Genomic DNA, 25,173 nt, shown 5'->3' with positions numbered 1-25,173 from the left:
CTCCTCCTCCTCTGTCCTGGAGGGGAAGCCGGCCGGGGAGGAGGATGCTGGTGCTGATGCTGCCGCCTCGGGTGGGCAGGGCGAGAGCGGTCCAGGGCCGTGACGGGCGACGGAGCCCCGGCGTTGCCAGGGGCAACCTTTGTGGCCTGCCGGCCGGTGGGCGCGCGAGCGGGCGGGCCCTCGGCAGAGGCTGGCGTCCCATTGGCCGGCGTGCCCGTGACGACACCTTCGCTCTCCCCGGAGGCCGGTAAAACGGCCGCCTCCTGCAGGGAGAAGCGCAGTTCTCCCGGGAGAAGAAAGAGCGGAGGGTCCGGACGAGTAAAGCACCGAAGCCCCCATCAGCCAGAATCCGACATGGAGAGAAGCGGAGATGAAAGGTCAGAATGATGCCGGTTGCGCTATATGTGGTATTATACACATATATGCACACACACATATATATTTCAATATATATAATATGTGGATTATGGAGTAAAACGGGGAGATCGCGCCTGCACGTGGCTCTCCTTGGATCGGTTGCTTTGTAAAGGGTCAGGCGAGGTGGGGCGCGATCCCCCATCTTTTCAGCACCCTGCCCCCCTCTGAAGCCAGAAATTTAATGCCATGCCGCGTTTTCTACCTCGCATCTTTATGTGTAGGGCTTTTCATCTTCTCTCTCCCTCCTCCCAGGGTCCTACTCTCTTACCGACCGCCCCGAAAGGTAGGGCGGTTTTAGTGTTAACCCCCCCCCCCGGTCCCATATTGTCGAAATAAGCTGAGGGACTCGTTCAAGACGGGTAACGCCGAAGCAGGGGGGTCCCTGATCTGCCAGCCTCGTGTCTCCTAGCGGTCAACTGGAGGTTGCGTTGCATCCCCCTTTCTCCCTCCATTCCCCCCAATCCGCTTTGGGGGGTCTTTCCAGATTTTTCCTTCCTTCCTCTCCTGGCATTTAGGGTTGTGGATTCTAATGATGCCCCCACTGTCTGTGGTGGTAGGTGCAGAGGTGCCAACTTGAATAAAATTTTGGGGGTGGGGGTGGCAAGCAAGCCCCACCACATATAATCGATAACAAGACACAGCACACACACCATTTTAATGGCAATGCCCATCAACTTGGGGGTGGGTGGGCCCCTCAAATATTTTATTGGAGGGATCAAAGGGACCACGTCCCTAGGATTTGGCAGGGTGGGGGGCTTGCGGGGAAGACCGAAGCCCAGACTATGGTTATGGCATTTGGGACACCTGGATCCCAAGGATGCTGTGGTCTGAAGCTCTTGGGACAGAGGAGCTGAATGGGTCTTTTGTGTATACATGAGGGAGAGCCTGGAAGTGTGGGGTCCAGTTGGGGGTCTGGAATAGGGGATTGTACTGAGCAATGGGATCAAGTGGGAGCTGATAGTTTACATAGTGTTTTAATAGGAATGCTTAGGGAGATTTGCGCAGTTTTCCCTCACACCAAAAAAAGTACTCCCTCTCTCTCATACACATACACTCTTGCCTTCCTGTCTTTGCCCCACCCAGCCTACAAGCTTCTCGGGTAGGTCTCCTCTTCCCACTTCTGTTTTCACAACAACCCTGACAGGTAGGTTAGGCTGAGAGATAGTGACTGAGCTCAAGGTAACCCTTCCCACCTGTGAGCATTGTGGCTGAGTGGGAGGATTTGAACCTGGCCGTCCCTGGTCCGCATCCAATGCTCAAACCCTTAACAACAACCCTTTAAGGTAGGCTAGAATGATTTCCCTCCAGATTTCTGGGGAATGAGGGAAAGAAGGGCTGAGATAGCGCTCAGTTTACTTAATTCCGCTGATTTCAAGGCTCAGGAATGATTGAATGGGATCTTCGTACTTTACACTATTAATAACTAGAGGGAAGGGTGAGCAGGTCATGATCAAGAGCACTAGTGCCTTTCTGAAGAGGAAAGGAAGTGGCTTTTTTACAGACACAGCATCTGGAAAGTCAGGTGTGGGTTTATGAAACGTCAGCTCTAACTTGGGAAAGACCTGGACATAACACCGCTTGAAGATGAAATACTTTACAGCCTAGTTTCCATCATGACTCATGCTCCTCCAGCCATCTGCACTTCAGATGTTGTCTCATCTCACCCCCTGTGGTTTAGAAGCGTGGAGACTGCCTTTGCCCTTGTGGTTGTGGGGAAGCACTCTGCATGAGCTCTAAAGCACTGCTTCCCCCACATTCCAGGGCTGGGCTTTGCTATGGGAAAGCTTATTCTTATGGCCAAAGCCCAGGTGAAGTTTGATTCAAATCCCTGGTTGTCCCAACCTCTGGAAGATAAATTTAAGGGGTTATCTTGCAGTGGTGGCTGGGAGTGGGGGCAGAGGTTCAGAGAGAGAAGCAGGTGAGAAATTGGCTTTATGGGTTAGGAAGCAGGAAGGGCACATGACCTTCTCCCTGCAGCTGTCGGCAGCTTCTTGATTTCTCATTACTTCCATTTCTCTTACATCTCAGCTCATCTGTAAGTTTGCAGCCACACCAGTTTCCTTAAACGCCTTCCACTTTTTCTTTCAGAAGCAGAACGTCTGCACTGAATGGTTGTCAAGAACGACCATTTATTTTCTCTTTCATAAGTTCATTAGGAAAGTACACCAATCGCAAATTCAATATTAGGCAAGCCTGGCGGTTTCCATACTGTTTAACTTGGTTTACCCAAATGAAAGTAAAATAAATAGGCTAATTCAGATCACTCCCTAGGGCAGAAGTAGCCAACATGTGTCACAGACAAAAAAACAACCCATCATCCCTGACCACTGACCATGCTGGCAGAGGCTGATAAAGGGTTGTAGTCCAAAACAGCTGGAGGGCACCACTTTGGCAACCCCTGCTGCAAGACATGAAAAAAAATCGGGTGCAGACTTTGGCTACTGCCCTATGTACTGTACTGTATATATGCTGCTTAGTATGGAAACATCTCATTGCGTTTCTCATTTCTCATTTCATTACAATGAAATCCACTGAAATCTAGCAACAGCAACTTATTTTTTGGGTAGGTGGGTGGTGGGACCAAGGGGCAGAAACAGCTTATTCAGAGACAGCTCTATTTCTTTGGTAGCAGAGCTGCTGAAGAGAGAGAGAGGATATATCTGGGTTGCAATATGGCAACTCAGCTTCCAGGGATGAGGAAACTGGTGATTCAAATGTTGCTGGGCTATAGATCTCATTGTCCCTGGCCACTGACTGGGGCTGATGGGAGTTGTAGCCTAACAATGTTTGACGGGCAGCCAACTGATCTAGATAAAGACCACAGTGCTAAGAATGTAAGAACAACTATGGTGGGTTAGCTCAGTGGCCCAATCTAGTCCAGTTTCCTGTTCTCTCAGTGGCTAACCAGATGCCCCACTGGGAAACCTGCAAGCAGGAGCCCCCTCCCTCCCGCCATTAGTTTCAGAAGTATTAATATCTCCAACTATGGAGGCAGAGCAAAGCCATCATAGCTGAGTGGCCATTGATAGCCTTGTGCATGTATTTGTCTAATCCAGGGGTCAGCAAACTTTTTCAGCAGGGGGATGGCCCACTGTCCCTCAGACCTTGTGGGGGGCCAGACTATATTTTGAAGAAAGAAAAAAATGAACGAATTCCTATGCTCCACGAATAACCCAGAGATGCATTTTGAATAAAAGGACACATTCTACTCATGTAAAAACCACGTTGATTCCCATACCGTCCTCAGGCCGGATTTAGAAGGCGATTGGGCCGGATCCGCCCCCCCCCCCAGCCTTAGTTTGCCTCCCCATGGCTCTAATCCTCCTTCAAAGCCTTTCAAATTGGTGGCCATCACTGGCACTTTTAGAAGTGAGTTTCATAGTTTAAATGTGTGAAGAAGTACTTTACAGTGGTACCTCAGGTTAAGTACTTAATTCGTTCCGGAGGTCCGTTCTTAACCTGAAACTGTTCTTAACCTGAAGCACCACCTTAGGTAATGGGGCCTACTGCTGCTGCCGCGCCACCAGAGCTCGGTTTCTGTTCTCATCCTGAAGCAATGTTCTTAACCTGAGGTACTATTTTTGGGTTAGTGGAGTCTGTAACCTGAAGCGTATGTAACCTGAAGCGTATGTAACCCGAGGTACCACTGTATTTCATCTGTCCCGAATCTTCCAGCCTTCAGCGTCATTGCAGGTTCTAGTGTTATGAGAGAGGCAGGGACACATTTTCTCCTTTCGCTTTCTCCATGCCATGTATAATTTTACAAACGTCGTATCATGTTGCCTTTTGCTCGCATTTTCTCTAAACTAAGAAGCTCCCCCAAGGCCTCAACCTTTTCTCCCAGGAAATTTCCTCCTAAGACATTTCCTTAGGAACCCATTGACCTGGGAATTGGTCCCCATTGAACTGACTGGAAATGAACTCCCCTACAGGCATGTATAGAATTGCGCCATGAGGAGAGGCACACTTTAGTCCCAGGGGGACAAGTACGTTGTCATTTGCATGGAACCAAAGTGTGACTAATATAGCCTGGATCGTATGCAAAACATACAATTTGTGTCATTTAGCGTTGGGGCCAGAATTTAGCACGGAGGATGCGACAGAAAGTTGTACGGTGTCAGTGTAAAATATTATCTGGATTGCACAAGCTGGCTTACCTAAGAGGAGCTGACACAGTTCCACTGAAATTAGTGGGGGAAGCTAGTCATGATTAAGAGTCCTCTTGATTTGAAGGGATACTAAGTTCAACAATTTGTGCCAGAAACAAACCCAATAATCCATGGCTGAAGAGTCTTGCATGGTCCGTAAGCTTGCAACATTTTACGAGCAACCATTAGATAAATAATAAATGTGAAGTTCTTCCATTGGAGAACAACATATTGCTGACTCAGTAAGGGCTGTTATTGTTCTACAAGGAAACAGATTATTGGACGCTCTGTCACCCTTTGGGGCAACTAGTTTAGTTTTCTTCTCTACCAGTCATTGTTAATAAATAAGGAGACCTCATTTTCCTTTTGCATAACCTTCAATTCACTTCCAGAATGTCTTTAGTGAGTGAGGGTGGAGTGTTGGGTGAATGTACCGTTATTTATGGATTAACAGGTTTTCTACCCTGTTAGTCATAGTCGCTGAATAAGAAACCAGTTTTCTTTGGACTCTGCTTGGTAGGGCGAAGGTGATGGAAACTGCTGATCTGAGGGACTGGAAGGTGGGGTGTGAGTCCTTTCCAGGGGTGCTGTTTTGTAGAGTTTATATTATTGTAAGCTTGATCAGGGATGGCACACAAGGGGAAAACGGGGTTCAGCAAAAAGAATTTGGCCTCAGTATCTGGATGTGCCCTTTCCCCATAGCTTTTCCTATGGTATATTCTTCAAAATACCACTACCAGTTCTTATTTTTTGAGTGGTGATTCTTAAACATTCAAGAAACAGCATAATGGAATTTATGATTGTGCAGGAGGTCTGCGCAGTAGTTATTAAAGTGGAAACCTGTTTCGACAGCAGTAATTGTTGTTGTTCATTGGCATCTGTCTGCAACACAATGGAGAAGTGTGCCTTTGTGGGTGAAGTCAAATCAGTTGGAGAGTTGCAGTGCCAACAGCTGTAGAGACCAATGCAGGAGAGACAAGTTTTGTTGCAGCTGGGGCAGATGAAGGCATCCGGTTGTGCTGCTGCAGATGTGCCATGATGATCCTTCTTTCTGTGCTGCTCCCAGCAGTCATTTTTCCTCTGTGGATACATGATCTGGCTGTCTGTCTCCAGGCCCTGTGGTTGTCTGCAAGGAACTCCCACACGGTGGGGTTGATATTTCCACCCTTCCCGTCTGGTTTGCAGACATCTTTGTAACACACACCTGATCTGCCTATAGGCCTAGTGCCTGAAGCCAGCCCCCTCCCCATAAAGCACTTATTTGGGGCACATCCTGCCATCTTCCATTCTGTAGACATGGCCAAGTCAGCGTAGCTGTCACTTGGATAGGAGTGCGGACATGGGAATGTGAGCTTGGGGTAGAACAACTTGACACGGTGCATGTGGAGGGCATTGAGGTGTTGCTCCTTGACAGTTTTAAGTTGCTTACAGCTGTCTTCCTTAAAGCAGCATGCTCAACACGCAAGCCAAGTATATCTCCATCTTGGAGGCTTGCCTGGTTGAACAGACCCCTGTTGCTCCTTGAATGAATGTTCACACCATCTTTAGTCGAGCTGAAGGCATATGAGAGCCTTGGGGAGAGCAATATGCCAAAGAGAGTCAGGGCAAGAACACAGCCCTGTTTCACAACGCTGCTCTTTATAGGGAAGGCGTCTAAGGATCAACAGTCATACCGAACGATGCCGTGCTTGTCCTCTTGGAAGGACGCAATCATCTTGTGGACCTTCAGTGGGAATCCTATCTTGTGGAGCAGTGTAAGGGTCCTTTTTGACTGATGAGGTCAAATGCCTTTGTCAGGTCCACGAAGGCGATACACAAGTGGTGCCTCTGCCCCCGGGCATTTCTCCTGCCGCTGACGCAGTGAGAAAATCCTGCCAACTGTGGACCTCTGAGCTCCAAATCTTCATCGTGACACGGGTAGACCCTGCCAGCAGGTGACTGCACTCTGTTGAGAACTACGCAGGCACAGGCTTCCCCCACAGTATTCAGCAGGGAGATCCCGCAGTAGCTGTTACAGTCATTAAAGCGGAAACCTGTTTTGACAGCCGTTAATGCTGTGTAAACACAATGTGGGCAATGTATTGCTCATTATCTCTCTGGTGTTTCTTCAGCACAAATCAGGCAAGGTTATATATATATTCCAGATAATTTTGAAAGGCAGTAACATTGTCCCTGCAAATATAGAATTCTGAAATATGACTCATTTACACATTTGAAGGCTTTTGAATATATTTGCTTCCTTCTCATGATAAATGCTACTTCTTGTTGTCATATGGGAGGGGCAAAGAATTATGCAGGTCATGGAAGCACCACTCCCTTTTACATAGAATCCTGCTCAGATCCCTGTCCACCTTCCCCTCCCAGCTTCTGAGATTTCACCTCTCTTGCCAATTAGTCTTGAGGACTAGAAACTTGCCGAGAGAGACAGAGAGAGAAGAAACAGAAAGAATTATTTTTCCAGGCTTCTCCACCTGGAACCAATTCCTTTCTGTTTGACAGGCTGCAGTTGGGAAATGGTGCGTGTACATTCAGCCTTGAGTGTGCCACTTCCTTGTTCCTTGTAGCTGTTGACTGACTAACCCATTGCTCTGATTGCAACCACGTTCACAGTAACCCTGTACGGTAGCAGTTTCTTACTGCACGCTCATTTTATGCATTGTAAAATTAGAGACTGAAAGATAATGAGTGGCTCCATTCCATCTGATAAGAGCTGGAACTTGTGCCCATCAGTCTTTCCGGTGGATTGCGTCAGCTGCAGTCTTGCTTCCGCCTCACCTCCATCATTGCAGAGTCAATCACGTATGGTGTAGGAAGTTGCGTGTGAGTAGCCCATAGGCCTGAAAAGCCTTCTTGGTGGGTGGGTGTGACCTGCTAGGTGCAGTTCTGACCGGATTCAGCAAAAGAGTTCTTGCGTTCTTATGATTCCCTGGGGTGCCAACCGTGGGCACAGGAACATTGTGTTTTCATTAGCAGGCAAAGGAGAACAGCCTTCTCTCAACCTGAAGCCCTACAGATGCTATTGAACAATACCTCCCATCACCCCTGACCACTGGCCACGCCAACGCCCCTTTGGTTTGATCTAGCTCTTATGATCTCTAAAAGTGGGACCTGCAACAAAATTCTGCAGTACATTCTTAACCCTCTTCAGGGTGCCATCCATTCCCTTCTCCAGGATTCCATAAGCTGTAAAACACTCAAGTAGGCCAGTTCAATCTTCCCTCCTCCCCAGTTCCTCTTTCCCAAATGACAAATTCAATATTCTGTGGCTCAACCATGTTGTGCGCTTTTGCATATCTTGGGCTTGCATGCTGATGCTACCTCCCTCTGGGTTCTCCATGACCTGGGTTTGCTATTGGAGGGAACAATGGCCATTATTTGCTCATAAACTGGGTCCTCCTGGCGTTCATCTCTTCTTGCTAAGAACAGGCTTGCTGGATTAGACCAAAGGTCCATCCATGCTCAGCATTCCCTCACTGCCCTCCAACTATCCAAAGCAGACAATGAGGGCAGCAGGAGTCCTGCTGACGCAGAGATACAGCGTGTAAAGCTGTTCCCGTTGGAGCAGGAACAATACCCCACGTTCCTGCTCCTTCCTGCTCAACTTGAAACCGGAGCATGACTAATGTCCTGGGCAAGGGTGGCATTGCAGCTACAGTCATGGCGAAGGACTGCTTTGCTTCATTGAGCAAGCATGGGAAGCTTCCCGATCTGGGCGATCTGGGCATTCGCATCCTCTCTCTGCTGTGCAATGGCACAATTTCCTGCTGGGCTCTCTGGCTTCCCCCTCCCCTTTCAATTGCATCACAGGCAGGCGGCCAACGAGGAGCTTCCCTGGCTCACACACCCCTCCTGCGGAGAGGCCAATCAGAAGCCAGAGATACTGCCGCAACCCCTTTCCTCCCCCTCCCTTCCAAGGCGAAATGATGATGCAAAGGCACTGAGTCCTGATGTGAAGACATAACTTCCTGCAATTTTTTTTTTTTTTTGTTCTCTGACCCCACATTTCCCTCCCCTTTCTGATGCCCTCAGTCTGAACCCACTGCCTCCTCTTTCTTCCCAGTGCTCTCGAGGCTTGTTCTGTAACCAGCCAGGCATGCATATTCACATACCACCCCCCCCATTCCGTAGAGACAGCCCCTGTTTTGTATTACCTAGCCCGCAGTGAAATGCTCTCTTCCTTCTGCCTTGTAATGCCAACAAACTGAGCTACACGGGCCATTGATCTGACTCTTGCTATGGTTCTGTGCCTTTGTGGAGAGATTTCGGGAATGCCTTTTTGGGGAAAAGATGTTCCCAGCATGCTTGCCTGCTTTTCTGCTGCCTCTCCAAAAATCTATTGGTTGCCCCCCCCCCACACTTCCTCCAAAGAGGTTGGGGGGCCTTATGTGGCTCTCCCTCCTCTATTTTAACCTCACAACAACCCTGTAAAGTAGGCTACATTGAGAAAGAAAGAAAGAGTGCGTGAGCGGCCCTTGACAGCTTTCCACTCAGGTAATCCAGCCCTCTGGTTGAACAAGAGCCCTGATCTAACACAGCCTTGCTTTCTGCCATTGTGATTGGCAGCACACAAAGGATCTCCTTCGTGCTCTCCCATCCAGGTACTGACCAGACCTGCTTAGCTTCAGCGAGATGAGATGGTGCCGTATGTTTATACAGCATGTGCTGAGAATCAGACATAAAATGTTCCTGACTGGATTTGCAGCTGATTGGTAAGGTGCAGAGCCTGTTTGGTTTGCTGTTGCCCTTGCCCCCAAAGTCCAGGAACAGGCTGTTGTAAACAAGCAGGTGAAGGAGAGCTTTCTGTATTGTGTAAGGGACAAAGGGATATTGACTGTTGCTGTGGACGTGTGGCGTGAGGTCAGGTGTTTCCAGCATGTTTCGGTGGGTCCACCTGACTTGCTCACTGCGTGACCAGGAATGCACATTTGTGTGCTTTCATTTGGTTGTGTACTTTGAGATCTAACAGACCCCAGGATTTTCTGGGGAGTCCTTTAGGCTCTGTGGAGTAGTTTGGATTCATTCTGGCCACGCAACACGTCACCCGCTTCTGACTCCCTTCCAAAGAGGAGGCAATGACCCTGCAGAGCAGAGCAGAGTGTCCGGGCTTCAAGTTTGTGCGCAAAAGGGGCGGATCAGTCACGGCCGGCAGCCAGCCTCTGTCAGTCATTAATCTGGAAAGACACTGGGGAGGGAAGTTGAGTGATGAGCAGGTCTCTGTGTTGAACGAGCCCTGAGGTCAATGGGGAATCGGCTACGCCTAAGCGGTGGATGCAGAAGTCCCTGGGGTGCCCCCGTCCCAAAGGCAGACCCCCATCGCCCCCTAGACCTCCCCTTCAGTGCTGGCCAAGGCATTAACTAACACACCTTAACTAGAGTTGACATTTGAAAAAAAAAACTTGCTGGTCCATTTGGGCACCAGCTCCTGCTTTTGTCCATCTCTCCCCCTTGGTGATGCCTGAAGCAGGTTAGGACCATAGGAAAGGTAAAGGGACCCTGGACCATTAGGTCCAGTCGTGGCCAACTCTGGGGTTGCGGCTCTCATCTTGCTTTATTGGCCGAAGGAGCAGGCGTACAGCTTCCGGATCATGTGGCCAGCATGACTAAGCCGCTTCTGGCGAACCAGAGCAGCGCACAGAAATGCCGTTTACCTTCCCGCCGGAGTGGTACCTATTTATCTACTTGCACTTTGACGTGCTTTCGAACTGCTAGGTTGGCAGGATCAGGGACCGAGCAACGGGAGCTCACCCCGTCGTGGGGATTCGAACCGCCGACCTTCTGATCAGCAAGTCCTAGGCTCTGTGGTTTAACCCACTGTGCCACCCGCGTCCCTTCGGACCATAGGAAGCTGCCTTCAAAACATTGGTCTATCTTGCACTGTCTACACACAGACTGGCAAGGGCTCTGCTGAGTTTTAGACTTAGGGACGTTCCTATCCCTGATTGGAGATGCTGGGGATTGAACCTGCGACCTTGTGCATGTGGAGCAGATGCTCTACCACTGAGCCACCACTCTTTCCCTTTCTACAGCCTTTTTTTTTTAAAAAAAGAGAAAAAAGCCCACCACCACATCCCGTAGCAGTGAATGTCCTGCTGCTGCTCTGCAAGGCTAGCCCTGTTCTCTCCCCGCAGGAGTTGCTCTGCTAATCAGAGACACTTTGCACATGCTCAGAAACCCAAGGAAACGTATGATTTGGAAAGCTGGCTGCCAAGTAAATCCCTCCCCACCCCCAGCTTACTCATTCAAGCAAGAAGGATGGCCAATTCCTCCCTCTTCCCACAAGCAGGGCACCTGTGTTTTTGGCAGGTGTTCAGCAGATGAAGCTTTTTTCGGTTTGACTGTGCCATTTCCCATTATTTAGCTGAAACCCTGCCAGAAAATAAAACAGATTGACAGTCCTACGAGGAAGACAATAAACCAGAGTTTATTGTGAGGAAGACAATAAACTGTCACGGCCAGATCAAGCGTTTATCCTTCTTCCTTTTTCTGTGTTTGCTTTAATCTGCCTTTATCCTCAAGGCTGCCCTATATTACCCTGATCTCATTACACGGCTGTGATGATCGGACATGGCTTTTCGGGGAGAGCCTGCTATCCTTCTGCATAGCTCACTGCAGCACAGTGGCTGACAGGGGGCCGTTCATTTCTGCAAAAGGGCGGGAAAATTATTCCCTTGCCTAAAATGTTGGAGAAATTCTCCCAGTCAGTGTAGACGGTAATGAACTAGATGGAGCAAGAGTCTAGACTCTGTGTAACACAACTTCCTTCCTATGTTACCAAGCAACACAAAGCAGATGAAGGTTTTTCCTCTCCTGAGACACCTCTGCCCCAGATGTGTTGCAGCCTCACCATTTGTCAACAACTTTTTTTTAAAAAATCTGCCTCTGCTCTCCTGCTTTGCAAAGTGTGGCAGATCTTAAGCAGGTGATAACACTTAGCTCCCTGCCCTGAAATATGTCCGGTGCTGATTTCTCTGCAGATCAAACTGCCCTGAAACGTACAAGGACAGTACAGACTTTCTTGTTCTCCCCCGCACCAGTCAGTTTGTAAGCCGACATGACAAGGAGGGTGGAACCAACACACACACACACAAAATATTTACAGGTTCCCGGCACAAGTCTCCCCCCCCCCCCCAATACTCTGTGGTGTGTCAGCTGTTTAAACGGGTGGGAAAATGCTCTGCCCTTAGCAGGGGGAAGACATCAGTCGCAAGACGTGATGAGCACAACTTTGCCCCCGCTACACCCCGGCCCGCCGGATTTCCTTTTGCAAAAGCCCAGCGCTGCTCCTGTACGTGACGTATCGTGAAAACATTGCAGACATCCTTTTCGAGAACTGTTTATGACTGTGTTAGGGACAGACATGAGAGCGGTGGGGAAAACGTAACATGCGGTTGGCAATCACTTCCTGTTGCACTCCTCCTTCCCCGGGTTTCTACATGAAAGCCGTGCTGCAAATCACTTTTCCGTTTATGATTGCTGAGAAGGGCTTGTTGTTGTTGTTACTGTACAAACCTATGAGTCAGCTGAGTTGAAGGTGCTGGACTTTTCCTTCGCTGCCTGCCAGGGATTCTCTAGCTGTGATTCCTCCACAGCAGTGGGTTGGACTTGGATGAAACCCTTTGGGTGTCCCTGACAATGGTTCTACGTGACTTTCTGCAAGTAGAGTCCATTCAGATTGGGCTCCTTTCATGCAACTCCACCAGCCGACTCCAGAGGAGAAGAAAAGGGAGCCCATCTAAGTAATACAGGGGAATCAGCTGGAAGAATAGCATTCCCTGAAGGGTCCTGGTTTTCCTGGGACATTCCTGGAATTGCAGAAGCTGTTCCCTGAAAGGTTAAAAAGAGTTGGGGAAGGGGGCACTTGCTATAAATAAAGGGTCTAGCTCTGCCCCTCTCATCAGGTGTCACCTGCAGTCTAAGTTCACACCGTACATTTAAAACTCTATCGTACCACTTTAACAGTCATAGCTCCCCCTCAAAGGATCCTGGGAATTGTATTTCGTTAAGGGTGCTGGGACCTGGAGCTCTTTGAGGGGTTAAACTACAGCTCCCAGGATTCTTTGGGGGAAGCCGTGACTGTTAAAATGCTATAAATGTGGTTGAAATATACGGTGTGACCTAAAATGGTTTGGCCCATCCTCAATAGTCATATTTTGCTGCGTGTGTGTGGATCACCCAGCCAGATGGGTGGGGTATAAATAATAAATTATTATTATTATTATTATTATTATTATTATTATTATTATCATCATCATCATCAGGGTTCAGTTCTGCTTATTTTGGGGCTAAATGTCACTGTATGAGGCAGGTGTTCCTGCGTTGCTTGGCTTTCTAAGTGGGACAATAAGGCCGGCCTGTAATTTAAACCCTGTTTGAATACATCGAAATGGATGTGTGAGTACAGAGCAGCTTAGATGGCCCCTAAATCCCATGTGGCTTTGCAGGGACATGCGAGAAGATCTGTTTTTCACCACGGGCAGAGCATCATTGTGGCCTCCTGGGACGCATTGTTCATATTAAATTATAAAGAAAGGGTGAAATATCTCTGACCCACACTTAGTCATTGTCCCTTCACCACACACTCAGTGTGGCTTCCAGGAGCCCCTGCCACGGATGTTCTGTTGGGTTGCCAATTTTTCTGCCTGGTTTCTGTGCCTTTAATAGTAACGAGAAGGAACATGCCAGGGAGGAGAGTTCTCCTGAGAAATCTGCCTGGGAATTTGGCCTGTGTCTGACCTTGCCTAATGAAATCTTGTTTGGAGAACTCCCGTCTGTTTTGGGTTTGTGTCCCAGCCTGAACCTGCTTCTTGCTTGAGATGCCTCGGGAATGCTGAGGATTCCAGGTTTTGGATCAGGCAGGCAGGACTCCGTGGTTTAGCTGTCAAACTTTCATCCCAGGGAACTCTGGGAATTGTCTCTCTCTGAGAAGAACAAGGGATCTTCTAACAGCTCTCAGCACCCTTTGCAAACTACGGTTCCCAGGATTATTTTGGTGGGATCCATGACTATGCAAAGTGGTGTGACGCTACTTTAAATGTGTAGTGCAGATGGGGCCCCAGATAATTAAAAAAACAAATAAATTATCATTACAGTTCATCAGGCCTCAAGTACAGCCATGTGTTTATTTCAGGTTTTTCTTTGCTGAGTGTCAGTGGGAAGTTTTGGCTGCGGCTGACTGTGGTTTGGGTGAGAATATCATTTGCTGTGAAAAAGGAATAGGAATATATATATAGCAGGTAAGAAGAGGCAACAAAATAAAATAATTTGAGTATGTTTAGCCATTAGAGCAGTGGTGCTCTTGAGTTATCTGCAGAAGGGGGGCTTACAACCTGAGACCTGACACAAAAAGGAAAGGGTTGGGGAGGAAAAAGGAAAAAACCCAAACTCCAGGCACTGTTTCTTAATGACTAGCATTCTTGCAATGACCACCCAGAGCAGAGAGACTTTGAGGAGAAGAGGAGACAAAGGTTGCTGGTCTTTTTAGGAGAAGTGATAAAGAGGCAGACGTTGGTCTTTCAAATTTCAGAGGCGCCCTGTGCAAGGATCTCTCTTGGCTGTGGGATTCTCCTCCCGCACCCATAGGAAGATGGATGGCTGCCTGTGCTGTGAGATGCCCCTCACCTGCCTTGAGGATACCTCATAGGATGGTGTGAAGGGAAAACTTCAGTTACCCTCACATAGAGACGGTAAATGCACAGGTGGAAGAAAGAAGCAGAGTCTTTCCAAGATCTGCACTGGGGCCGATGTGTGGCTTTAAAAACAAACAAAACAAAACTGGTTCATAAATGAGCAGCACCATTGTGTGCGTAGATGATGACGCAGTTAGTCTTTGGCAGGAGCCCCATGGAAGCCTGCCTCTTCAGAGAAAGGATATTTTGCCATCCCTTAGGCTTCCCACTTTATTGGGCGTCTGCGGAGGGTGAAAGATTTATCGGGAGAAGCCAGAGGATAGCCACGGAAGGCAGCTTGCCAACCTGTGAAGTGTTTGTGCACAAATAGTGTATTAACCCACCGAGCAGAGACGAAAAACATATTACTATATAAAAGGCGTAACAGTGTCCTCGGGCAAGTCTGGCGCTGGGAGTTGTTAAGAGAAACCTTTTCGTTTGCTTAGTCCTTTCATATGATGCTGAAAGTATCAGTCACCTTGTCTCTTTGTCTCTTTCTCTCTCTCTCTGTGCGCTGTTGTTCCCTGTTAGCTCAGTAAAGTTTTTGGGGGGTGAACCCCTAAAACGACAACAAGATGGCATCCTAAGGATTAGGGATACAGATTTCCCAAGCCAAGAGGGATCCCAAAAGAGGGTTGAAGCTTACAGTGAAAAGTGAGCGGGGCACCTGTCCTTTTTAGTTTGATAGGTGGTATGTATTATATTTATTTATTGCATTTTCTGGCCCAAGGATGTTATTGCCCCCTCGGCATCTCTCCCTGGAGACGCCGTTCTTCTGAAGCAGCTGTGTGTGTTCTTGCTGCGGCTTTGTCCTAAGGCTTGGCGGGTGGCGCTGAGAAGTCCTGCCAGCACCAAAAAGGCATTTAAATAGGTTTAAGCAAGCAGATTAGGAGGTGACGTCAAGGAGCAAGGCACATGGATTTTCACTTGTCTTTGAACCCTTTTGCCCAGGCTCCCTGGTCCTTTGACACAGCTCCAGGACCCTTGTAGGTTTCAAGAGGGTCTTTCCTCATTTTTGGTTCTGTTTAAGTGGCTTCCTGGCCCAGCTGCTGTCAGGGACTGGAGGTAGAAACCGAGGTCTCTTCCCTTGGCCTTAGGCTCAGGTTGCCAGGATTGGGCCCAGAGAGAATCCTATTATATTTCCAGTGTTGTGGAGAAGGGAGTAATGTACTGGCACAGACCTTTTCCATCACCGCAGGTGATTTCCATTCTGTATGCCCACAGAAAGGCATGGAAGTTCCCTTTTCTTATGCTGATGTTCAGGATCCTTAGAAGGGAAAATCATTGGTTCGGAACTGTGGTCTTCAAATCTTATGCCATAATTAAAATGGTTAGTCTGTAAGGTGCCACAATGGGTTTTTTTTTTTTGCTGCAAAAGGCTGTAACTGCTCTGAAGAGGGTGCCCAAAGTTTTGTTTGTGTGACTGGGACAGATTTGAACCTGTGGCCCTCCAGAAGTTGTTGGAGTCCAGCTTCCATCAACTCCAGCTAGCTTGACCATCGGGCAGGGAGGGCCACAGGTTCTCTGCTGACAATTGGGGTGTCACAAGCACGCAGCCCCACTTCCCCCTGGGAAACGTCAGCCGATGCAGCCAAAATGTTCCCGTTAAAATTCAGGGAAGGTTTATCTTCGGAAAGTTCTGTTTGCAGGTTGTCTCCTGCAATGGAAAGCTACAAAGGAAATTGCAACCTGGCCGGTTCGCCAACTGGAATTTTTTCAAAGCTATTGTGGTGCAGCTTAATTTGCAGGAGTGGCCTGAGGGGAAGGGCGTCGGCGTAGGAAGACGTGATTTGCGTGGAGTTTCATTGGCATATTTGGAAGAGGCTGGCACTGCCAGCTAAAATGGAACTCCCTTTAGATTATGGTATGGCAGCCCAAGATCTGCATTTGGATCAGAGGAAGGAACTGTATATTCTCCCCAAAGTGGGGACTATTTGGTGGGTATTGCCAAGGGCGCCACCAAATTCGCCAAATTCACAATGGGAACATGAGGAACGATAGAAGCACTGGGCATTCTTGAGAGTTTTTGTTTTGTTTGGTTTTTTGAAATGGAGTTTGGGAGGACAGTCGCAGAAAACTTTGTGAAAAGAATATTTGAAAGCAAAAGGTAAACTTGCAAGTAAATTGATCAACGGCGTTTTCATTTTTGAAAGCCAGGGTGGCCTGGTGGCTGGAACTGTGAGCCATGGTTTCTCGAATTCAAATTGCACACCAATACGAGAGCTGGAACAATGTAGTGGTTACGACTTTTGAATGAGGAGGGCTGGGGAGACCTGAGTTGATATTTTCTCAGCATAAAGGTAAAGGTAAAGGTACCCCTGCCCATACGGGCCAGTCTTGACAGACTCTAGGGTTGTGCGCCCATCTCACTCAAGAGGCCGGGGGCCAGCGCTGTCCGGAGACACTTCCGGGTCACATGGCCAGCGTGACTAAGCCGCATCTGGCAAGCCAGCGCAGCACACGGAACGCCGTTTACCTTCCCGTCAGTAAGCGGTCCCTATTTATCTACTTGCACCCGGAGGTGCTTTCGAACTGCTAGGTTGGCAGGCGCTGGGACCGAGCAACGGGAGCGCACCCCGCCGCGGGGATTCGAACCGCCGACCTTTCAATCGGGAAGCCCTAGGCGCTGAGGCTTTTACCCACAGCGCCACCCGCCACTCAGCATAGCCTACCCCATAGTGCTGTTGTGCAGTATGTGTTTGATCTGGCCATTTGTGGCATTCTGTCCTCCTTTGAGGAAGGATGGGATGTAAACATAGTATGTCAATCCATAAAAAAAATTGGGTTTGCAGCCATGCCCAACTTGGTGCCCTCCAGGTGTTTTGTATATGGTGATATTGCTCTACCTGACAGGGATATTGAAAGGATCCCTAGAATTGTGTAGGCAAGGTGCCTCAAGCATGCGGTATGCAAATGGATTATGAATTAATGCAAATGCAGATTAATAATTAACAATAGGAATGGTTTGTTTTGTGTTTCTCCCATGGAAAAGGAATAGTTTTGAAGGGGGCACCAGTTAATTTATTTTACTTCACTTTATCTCTTCCCTCCACAGTGCCAGATTTACGTATAAGCGAAAGAAGCTATAGCTTAGGCCCCACTCTCTTCAGCTCCCCCCCAAAAAAAATTGAAGGAAAAAAAAGCTGGATATACATTTCCAAAATAAAGATAAAAAACAAATAAAATAAAACCTACATACAGCAACAGTGTTTTGTGTTGTGTAGGCTCATATTTTGTTATGTGCAAATGGCTTTAGATACCTATTAGGTCCATAAATTACCATATAGCATATATTCAACACAAAAAACTGTGACAATTTGTTGTTGACAAAGGACAGCTGGACATATAAAGGGCCCCATTACCTTCAGTAGCTTAGGTAAAGGTAAAGGTACCCCTGCCCGTACGGGCCAGTCTTGACAGACTCTAGGGTTGTGCGCCCATCTCACTCAAAGAGGCCGGGGGCCAGCGCTGTCCGAAGACACTTCCGGGTCACGTGGGCAGCGTGACATCGCTGCTCTGGCGAGCCAGAGCCGCACACAGAAACGCTGTTTACCTTCCCGCTAGTAAGCGGTCCCTATTTATCTACTTGCACCCGAAAGTGCTTTCGAACTGCTAGGTTGGCAGGCGCTGGGACCGAACAACGGGAGCGCACCCCACCGCGGGGATTCGAACCGCCAACCTTTCGATCGGCAAGCCCTAGGCGCTGAGGCTTTTACCCACAGCGCCACCCGCGTCCCTTCAGTAGCTTAGGGCCTCATCAAGCCTAAATCTGGCCCTGCTTTTCCCCCAAGAGCTTAGTGCAGCGTGTACATCCTTTCCCCCCGACCCATCCCACCTTATCCTCACAACAACCCTGCAAAGGTAGGGCAGACTGAGAATTAGTGTCTGGCCCAAGGTGACCCGGTAAGCTGCATGGCTTGTCCTTGGCCAAGCATCAGGATTAATCTGTTTCTCACTTTTTGTGTGTGTTTGGTTGCTGCCCCCTAGTGGCATGAAGTCTGCCCTGCAAACCCCAGCCCGGCCAACCATGTGCATATGTTCATCTCCTTTTCTCAGGTACACGTACGAAGACTGCAAGCGGACGGCTGACTGGCTGCTGGCCCACACAAAGCTCCGGCCCAGGGTCGCCATCATCTGCGGCTCTGGCCTCGGAGGGTTGGCTGACCTCCTGAAGGATCAAGTGGCCTTTGAGTATGGCAAAATTCCCAACTTCCCTGAGAGCACAGGTAAAAATACCACAAAACCACAGAACCAGGGATGGGGTGACTAGGGGGTGCTGGTAAGCAGCAGCTGGAGGAGGCGCTACTGTACAGCACAGTGGCCAATAGGGGGCAGCAGCGAGTCCTTTAACACTTTGCTTGCCTCATTCCAGTTGTCGGTCATGCCGGAAGGTTGGTGTTTGGGAGTCTCAGTGGAACTCCAAGTGTGGTGATGCAAGGCCGCTTCCACATGTACGAAGGGTACCCGCTCTGGAAGGTGAGTTGCTCCATAGAGCTGCAAACCTTTCGAAACTCGAGAGGTGTCCAGCTGATTACAATTCCAGGAGTGGGATAGTCAATAGTAATGGACAGTGATAAAGAAGATAGTGCCTCTGAGCCTATGCAAAGTTCCTCTTCGTCTTCACTGGCCCAACACATCTGGGAATGGGATGACAGGTGAAGACGGTTCCACAAAATTCAGCCAAAATTTAGCCTCATCAATCCCTGTTTCATGGTTTCTTGGGCATGTGCAGAGTGCAGGGGGACCTGAGAGCTGAAGGGGAAGAGTTTTGGCTTAGGACTGGGTGTAAGGTCCGATTTCAAATCCCCGCTCAGCTGAGTGACTTTGAGCCAGTGATGGCCTCATCCTAGCCCGCTTTGCAGGGCTGTTGTGTGAGAATTGCATTGAATGCAGGAGGGCTGGCACTGCCTGGCAGCGTCTTCCTCTGACATCACAGTATTGGGCTTGAGGAACTCAGCAGAGAAGAATGCGGATGAAGCTAGAAATTTTTGTGTGTATATATATTAATGCTTTATTAGAATTTCATTTATAAAAAGAAAGAATGATAAAAAAAGAAACGCGTGAATGAAAATAGAAATAAAAGAAAAATACTCAATACCATTTCCATTCATTAACATACAGATATGTATAATTATCCTAGTACAAATATCTTTATCAATAACCTAATATATTCTGTGTAAGGTTGTTCCAAATATCACATTTATCCAAAGAAAGTCTGTGTCTATATGCAGTCCGTACATAAGTTGCTAGAATTTGTTGGTCCCCGTCCGTCACTGACTCCAGCTCCACCTACTGTACGGGCCCCAATGGGCACCAGCCATGGCTGGTCCCAAAGTGCCCTTCTACCTCTCCTGAGTGCCGCTTCTGTCCCTCCCTCCCAGGTGACCTTCCCGGTCCGGATCTTCCGTCTGCTCGGCGTGGAGACCCTCATTGTCACCAACGCGGCTGGGGGACTCAACCCCGAATACAAAGTTGGGGACATCATGGTGATTCGCGACCACATCAACATGCCAGGCTTTGCTGGGCAGAACCCCCTGGTGGGGCCGAATGATGACAGGTAAAGTGGGGCACTCGCCCTTCCTCTGTGAGGTAGGCCCCAGTAGAGCAGTGTTTCCCAACGTTGGGTCTCCAGCTGATTTCGGACTACAATTCCCATCATTCCTAACACTGGTCTTGCTAGCTTAGGGATGATGGGAGTTGTATTCCAAAAACAGCTGGAGACCAAAGGTTGGGAAAAACTGCTCTAGAGGCTCCCTTTTCCTCTATTATGGTGGTTGTGGAGAACTTGAGAGCCTCCCAGTGCTGCTGGACTCCAACTCCCAGCAGCCTCCAACCAGCATGGCCCATGGCCAGGGATCATGGGAGCTGAAGTCCAGCAATATCTGGAGCCTTGCAGGTTGCCCACCCTTCCCTTCATAGCAACATGGGGGGGGTGGTCCTCCAAGTCCATCTGTTTGAGCTTCCCTCCCAGAGGATGGGCTTTTAACTCGCCCAGCGTTGCTCCCGCTCACAACAAGTCAGGCTGTTTGGGAGGCAGCATAGCCCAATGGGTAGAGCTCTCATGCAGGAAATTCTAGGCTCAGTCCCCAGCTGCTGTGCACAGTGGTTGGCTGCTGCGACAACAAGATGGTGGACTAGAAGGGCCATTGGCTTGATCCAGCAGGCTCTAGTTATTTTTTTAATGTTCCTTCTCCTCCCTCCCCTCGTCCACAGGTTTGGGGTACGTTTCCCGGCCATGTCGGATGCCTACAACGAAGACTTGAGGAAACTGGCCCACACGGTCGCGTCGGAGATGGGCTGCTCCGGGTCGGTGCGCGAGGGAGTCTATTGCGCCTTGGGGGGTCCCAACTACGAGACCATCGCCGAATGCCGCTTCCTTCAGCGCCTGGGCGCTGACGCCGTGGGTCAGTTGGGGGCAGAGCGAAGGAGGCTTTTGGGGGGGGGGGAGAAGAGGTACGTTGTGCCATTTTGAAAGGAGGCATTCTCTGGCACCCATGCTGTTGGCTGCCTCTAACATGGGGTAAAGGTAAAGGGACCCCTGACCATTAGGTCCAGTCGTGGCCGACTCTGGGGTTGCGGTGCTCATCTCGCTTTATTGGCCGAGGGAGCAGGCGTACAGCTTCCAGGTCATGTGGACAGCATGACTAAGCCGCTTCTGGCAAACCAGAGCAGCGCACGGAAACGCCGTTTACCTTCCCGCCGGAGCAGTGCCTATTTATCTACTTGCACTTTGATGTGCTTTCGAACTGCTAGGTTGGCAGGAGCAGGGACCAAGCAACAGGAGCTCACCCTGTCGTGGGGATTCGAACCACTGACCTTCTGATTGGCAAGTCCTAGGCTCTGTGGTTTAACCCACAGCGCCACCCATGTCCCATGGGGTAGCAGAGCCTATACTTGTGTTTGCCATGGGCAACCATTTCTATGACCCCCTTACCCATGAAACAGGCAGCAATTAAGCAGGTGCAGTTTTACTTGGAGCTGCAGCAAATGGTGTGGGAAAGCCCTCTCTAGGGTGGGGCTGTGCAGAGCGCAAGTTGGGGTGCGCTGGCATGACCTCATGCACCCACATATTTAAATCCCCCCCCCTGATGTTGTTGGACTACAGTTCCCATCATCCCTGACCAACCTGCCAGGGGGCTGATGCGACCTGGAATCCAATAACATCAGGAGGGCCACTGGGTGCCCACCCGCCTCTGATGCAAGACCCCTGAGTTTTTTCACTCCAACCCAGGGGTGGGGAACGTCAGGCCTGGGAGCCGTATGCGGCCCTCAGGCCTCTCAATGTGGCCCTCAGAACTCTGCCCAGATGCAATTGCGGCCCTCTGGCTGAAAATTATTTTCCTCCCCGTGCTCTAACTTCTCAACCCCCCACTTTATTTCCCCCTCAGGCATGAGCACCGTCCCCGAGGTGATCGTTGCCCGCCATTCCGGCATGCGGGTCTTCGGTTTCTCCCTCATCACGAACAAGGCCGTCCTCGACTACGAGAGCACGGAGAAGGCCAACCACGCCGAAGTGCTGGAGGCCAGCCGCCAGAGCGCCCGCACCCTCGAGAAACTGGTCTCCCTGATGGTGCAGCGCATTGAGCGCAACAACAACTTGGCCTAGTGGCGCAGTTTGCGCTGGCCCCCTGCCGATCTCTCGCCAGCAGCGTCTTGCCAAGTGGGAGACCACACCCCGCTTGCCGTCTTGTGACGGAGGATCGTGCGCGGACCAGGCGGGGAGAGCATGGCGACTGCCCCGTCCTCCCTGCCCCCCCCCCCGAAATATTCTTCCTTTGTCAAATCCTGCTGCTGAGTCCTCTACTGTCCAGACAGTAGTTGGAAACGTCGTTCCGCTGCAGTACCTTGACCGTCTCTGGCCGCCCAAGGGCTGCACCTCTGTTTGTGTTTCTGATCTCTAGCCTCTGAGACGGTGCCTCTCCATCTTTGTGTGTTTGAGTGTGAGTCTTTCTCTCGTCTCTCCCCTCGTATTTCAGGATTTTGTGTACAGCTCTTAGGTTTCCCTCCTCGTAATCCCTGCCAGGGCGGGAATAAGGTTGCCAGTTCCGGTCGTCTTTGATCTTACGGGCCTCTTACTAATTTACCTCTTTGATGGCACTTCGCTTTTTAAAGGTTGAGTTACTGAGAGCGGGCTTCTGAAACCCTGAAAGCTTCTGTTTCAAAATGGCCGCTCTCTCGTCAGCAGGTTCCTCAGGTAGAACCTAGCTAATACTGTGCTGCTCGCTTGATCGTGAAGGCCAGGATTTCAGTCCCTTGGATGTCAGGATGCTCACTTTGCCTTGAGGCGTCCTTTGTAGGATTTCTGGTTGAACTCGATGGGCCTTTGGCCTGCAGGCTCTTAAGTTTGCTAGGAAATGGCTTCTTTGTCCCCCTCAGAGATCAGTACTTCCCCTCAGATCAAGCAATGGCCATTTCTCCTTCCAGGATATGTGTGTGTTTGTGTGTGTGTCTTCATTTAGTCCCCTTGTTCGTCTGTTTGAAGACTCTTTGCCTCTCCATAACTGTTGCCTCTTCTCGGCTTCCTCTAGAAGGGCTTTATGGATGGAGATGGTAAGGAACTTTTGTTCACTTGGAACACATTAAGGGGCAACCGGTCTTGCTTTGCCCCCAACATATCAGCCCCAAAGGTGGCTAACGTTTGGACTCTAAATATCCAATGAATTACTCAGAACCTGGGTTCATCCGCGCACAATAAACCACCAAGGCCTCAATCTCACAAAGAGCAGCAGATTGGGGTAGCAAGCTTGTGTTTGGATCAGCTTGAAACAGCAGATGCGCAGCTGACACGACAGAATGCCCCTCCATGCGTAAACAATCCCTGCATGTGGAAAGCTAGCTCATCAAGGAGCTAGCTGGCCTAGAATCCTGACCTGCTAGTTTTCTATATGCAACGACAATTTTTTATTTTTTATTAGTTTGCACAGAGGAGCATTCAGCGACGGAAGCCTGAAACAGCTTTGCCACCCCTACCCCTTTGTGACAAATTAATCCCAAGGTCCTGCTGTCTCTGTACCCATCTCCAGCCTTTTTTAAATGAAAATATTATTAAGTGAACGGGGTTGGTTTTATGTTGCCACCCCTCTAGGAACCAAAGGAGCAACATTGTGTACGTTTCTCTGTCAACTCCTTTTTTTTGGCCTCCAAAACCCAACAAACATTCCCATCTCGATTTCCACTGTGGAAGTGGCCAGGGGTAGTGTGGGAATGGATGATCGATTTCCTGCCATGACACATGGGATTGACCCATGGATATTCTCCCCCCTCCCAAAAAAAAAATCATTCTGCGGTGGAGAACATGGTTGGACCATTGCAACCCTGCTGCAAGCGATGGGGTTCTGAGACCGTTCTCTGAACGCTGGACATCTTGGCTTTGAGACAAACCAGCTTCTAATCTAGAGGGTGACAATGTGACACACACACACACATACACACATATGCACATGTTCTTTTGGTCCTGGGATCAAGGATCCTCCTGGTCGCTGGCAGCCTCCATGCTGAGGAATCCGAGTACTTGTGAATGTATACCGTAGCCCCGTAGCACGTCTGAATTTGGCTGCATTCAGAGCTTTGCTTGTGCCTTGCCACACAGATTTGCGGCAGCTTGGTGTTGGAGAAGGCGACCCCTTTATCTCTCCTTTCGCGTTCCAGGCTGGAGTGGTCCTCATTTCGGGCTTGCTGTTATTCACATCTCAGTGACACCAGAGCAGTTTTTAAACTGGAGCGGATGACTAGAGGGCCTCGTGGAGCGGCTTGTGAGGGGTGTGTGTGAGCGAGCGAACAAACAAAGGCTTAGTGCTAACACCACAGAGGCCAAAATAAATCACTTACTCTTTCTGCCCCTGCCAAGACTTGCCCTTTTGGCAATGGCTTTGCTGTATTGGCATAGTAGCGAACACCCCAGTTGCTGTTTCTGGTTTGAGAGAGAGTTGTTCCCGTAGCAGACGTCAATTGCTTTCCTGTGTTGCTTGCACCAGCCTGGTGTACTCTAGATGTTTTGGACTACAACTCCCATCATCCATGGCCAGCACAGGCTGATGGGATTTGTAGTTGGCAAAAGTAAATTTGCATACTCAGTGTGGGGAATCTGTCGGCCTCCAGATGCTCTTGGACTACAACTCCCATCATCCCTGGCCATTTGAACTAGGACTGGGTGGGGAGGAGCTGGTGTTTGACAACATCTGGAGGGCCGTAGGTTCCCATACGCCTGGTTTTGGTAAGCTTCACCCGACACCACAGAATTTTTGCACCATGGAACTTAAAACCTGTCATCCAGTTTGGATGACTTGTCGGGCCTCACTTTGTCCTGTCCATTATTTCCAGTGGGTCTACTCTCAGTAGGACTAACGCCAGATCCCAACCCTCCCATCTCACGTCAAATTCCTGTTTTAAGGCCTAGATGAAAAGTTGTCCACAGCCCTCGGTCCTGCAGATTAGAAGCCAGCACAGATGAGCTTTTGATATCTTACATCTCTGCATGTGGGCTGCTTTAAAAGTTGGTTTCACTGGCCCCGTGTTAACCTGGGAGCTGTCCAATCCCAGATGGGCTTGATTTCCACATAAAGCGATACATGAACTCAGGTACAGCTGCTGTCCTCCTTTGCTGACTGCGCTCAATACTTCCTCCCTGGTTTCTGCTTGAAAGGCCTCTTCCTTGTCTCTCTATTTTTAATTATTTTATTGGCAATATCAGTCCACGGACCAGGAAACTGCCCCCCCTAAACCCTGTAGATGCTTGATGAGGCAAAGAGGAACTCTGGTATGAAGGACACAATGATTTATATCCGTTCAGCGGCTCTGAAGGATTGGAAATGATATATAAATATATCTATATATTTTTGTAGAGCATTCTGCACTTTCTTTGTTTTATTTAAATGAATGAATGGGCCTCCCTGTTTTAATTATTAAAACGACGTGAGTAAATAATAAAAGCTGGAATGAACAGA

At 49.3% G+C, this 25,173-nt stretch overlaps 1 protein-coding gene across 1 annotated transcript; it reads left to right on the top strand.

Annotated features, from left to right (window-relative positions):
• Nucleotides 1-218: 218 nt before the first annotated feature.
• On the top strand, nucleotides 219-25,173 carry PNP (purine nucleoside phosphorylase). The gene is made up of 6 exons (XM_083409943.1): nucleotides 219-377; nucleotides 18,287-18,456; nucleotides 18,603-18,706; nucleotides 19,612-19,787; nucleotides 20,444-20,634; nucleotides 21,619-25,173. The coding sequence occupies exons 1-6, from the start codon at nucleotides 355-357 to the stop codon at nucleotides 21,834-21,836; spliced, it is 882 nt and encodes a 293-aa protein (XP_083266069.1). The 5' UTR covers nucleotides 219-354; the 3' UTR covers nucleotides 21,837-25,173.

This window comes from Podarcis tiliguerta (genome assembly GCF_965153285.1).
Source record: "Podarcis tiliguerta genome assembly, chromosome: 13".
Taxonomy (NCBI): domain Eukaryota; kingdom Metazoa; phylum Chordata; class Lepidosauria; order Squamata; family Lacertidae; genus Podarcis; species Podarcis tiliguerta.
This window is presented reverse-complemented; position numbering and strand designations above follow the sequence as displayed.

What these genes read in the sequence shown, in the direction of transcription:
- PNP (XM_083409943.1), top strand. Translation starts at nt 355, where the DNA reads ATGGAGAGAAGCGGAGATGAAAG. An exon ending in CAACTTCCCTGAGAGCACAG is followed by an intron (nt 18,457 to 18,602) that starts GTAAAAATACCA and finishes GCCTCATTCCAG; the next exon opens with TTGTCGGTCATGCCGGAAGG. An exon ending in AAGGGTACCCGCTCTGGAAG is followed by an intron (nt 18,707 to 19,611) that starts GTGAGTTGCTCC and finishes CCTCCCTCCCAG; the next exon opens with GTGACCTTCCCGGTCCGGAT.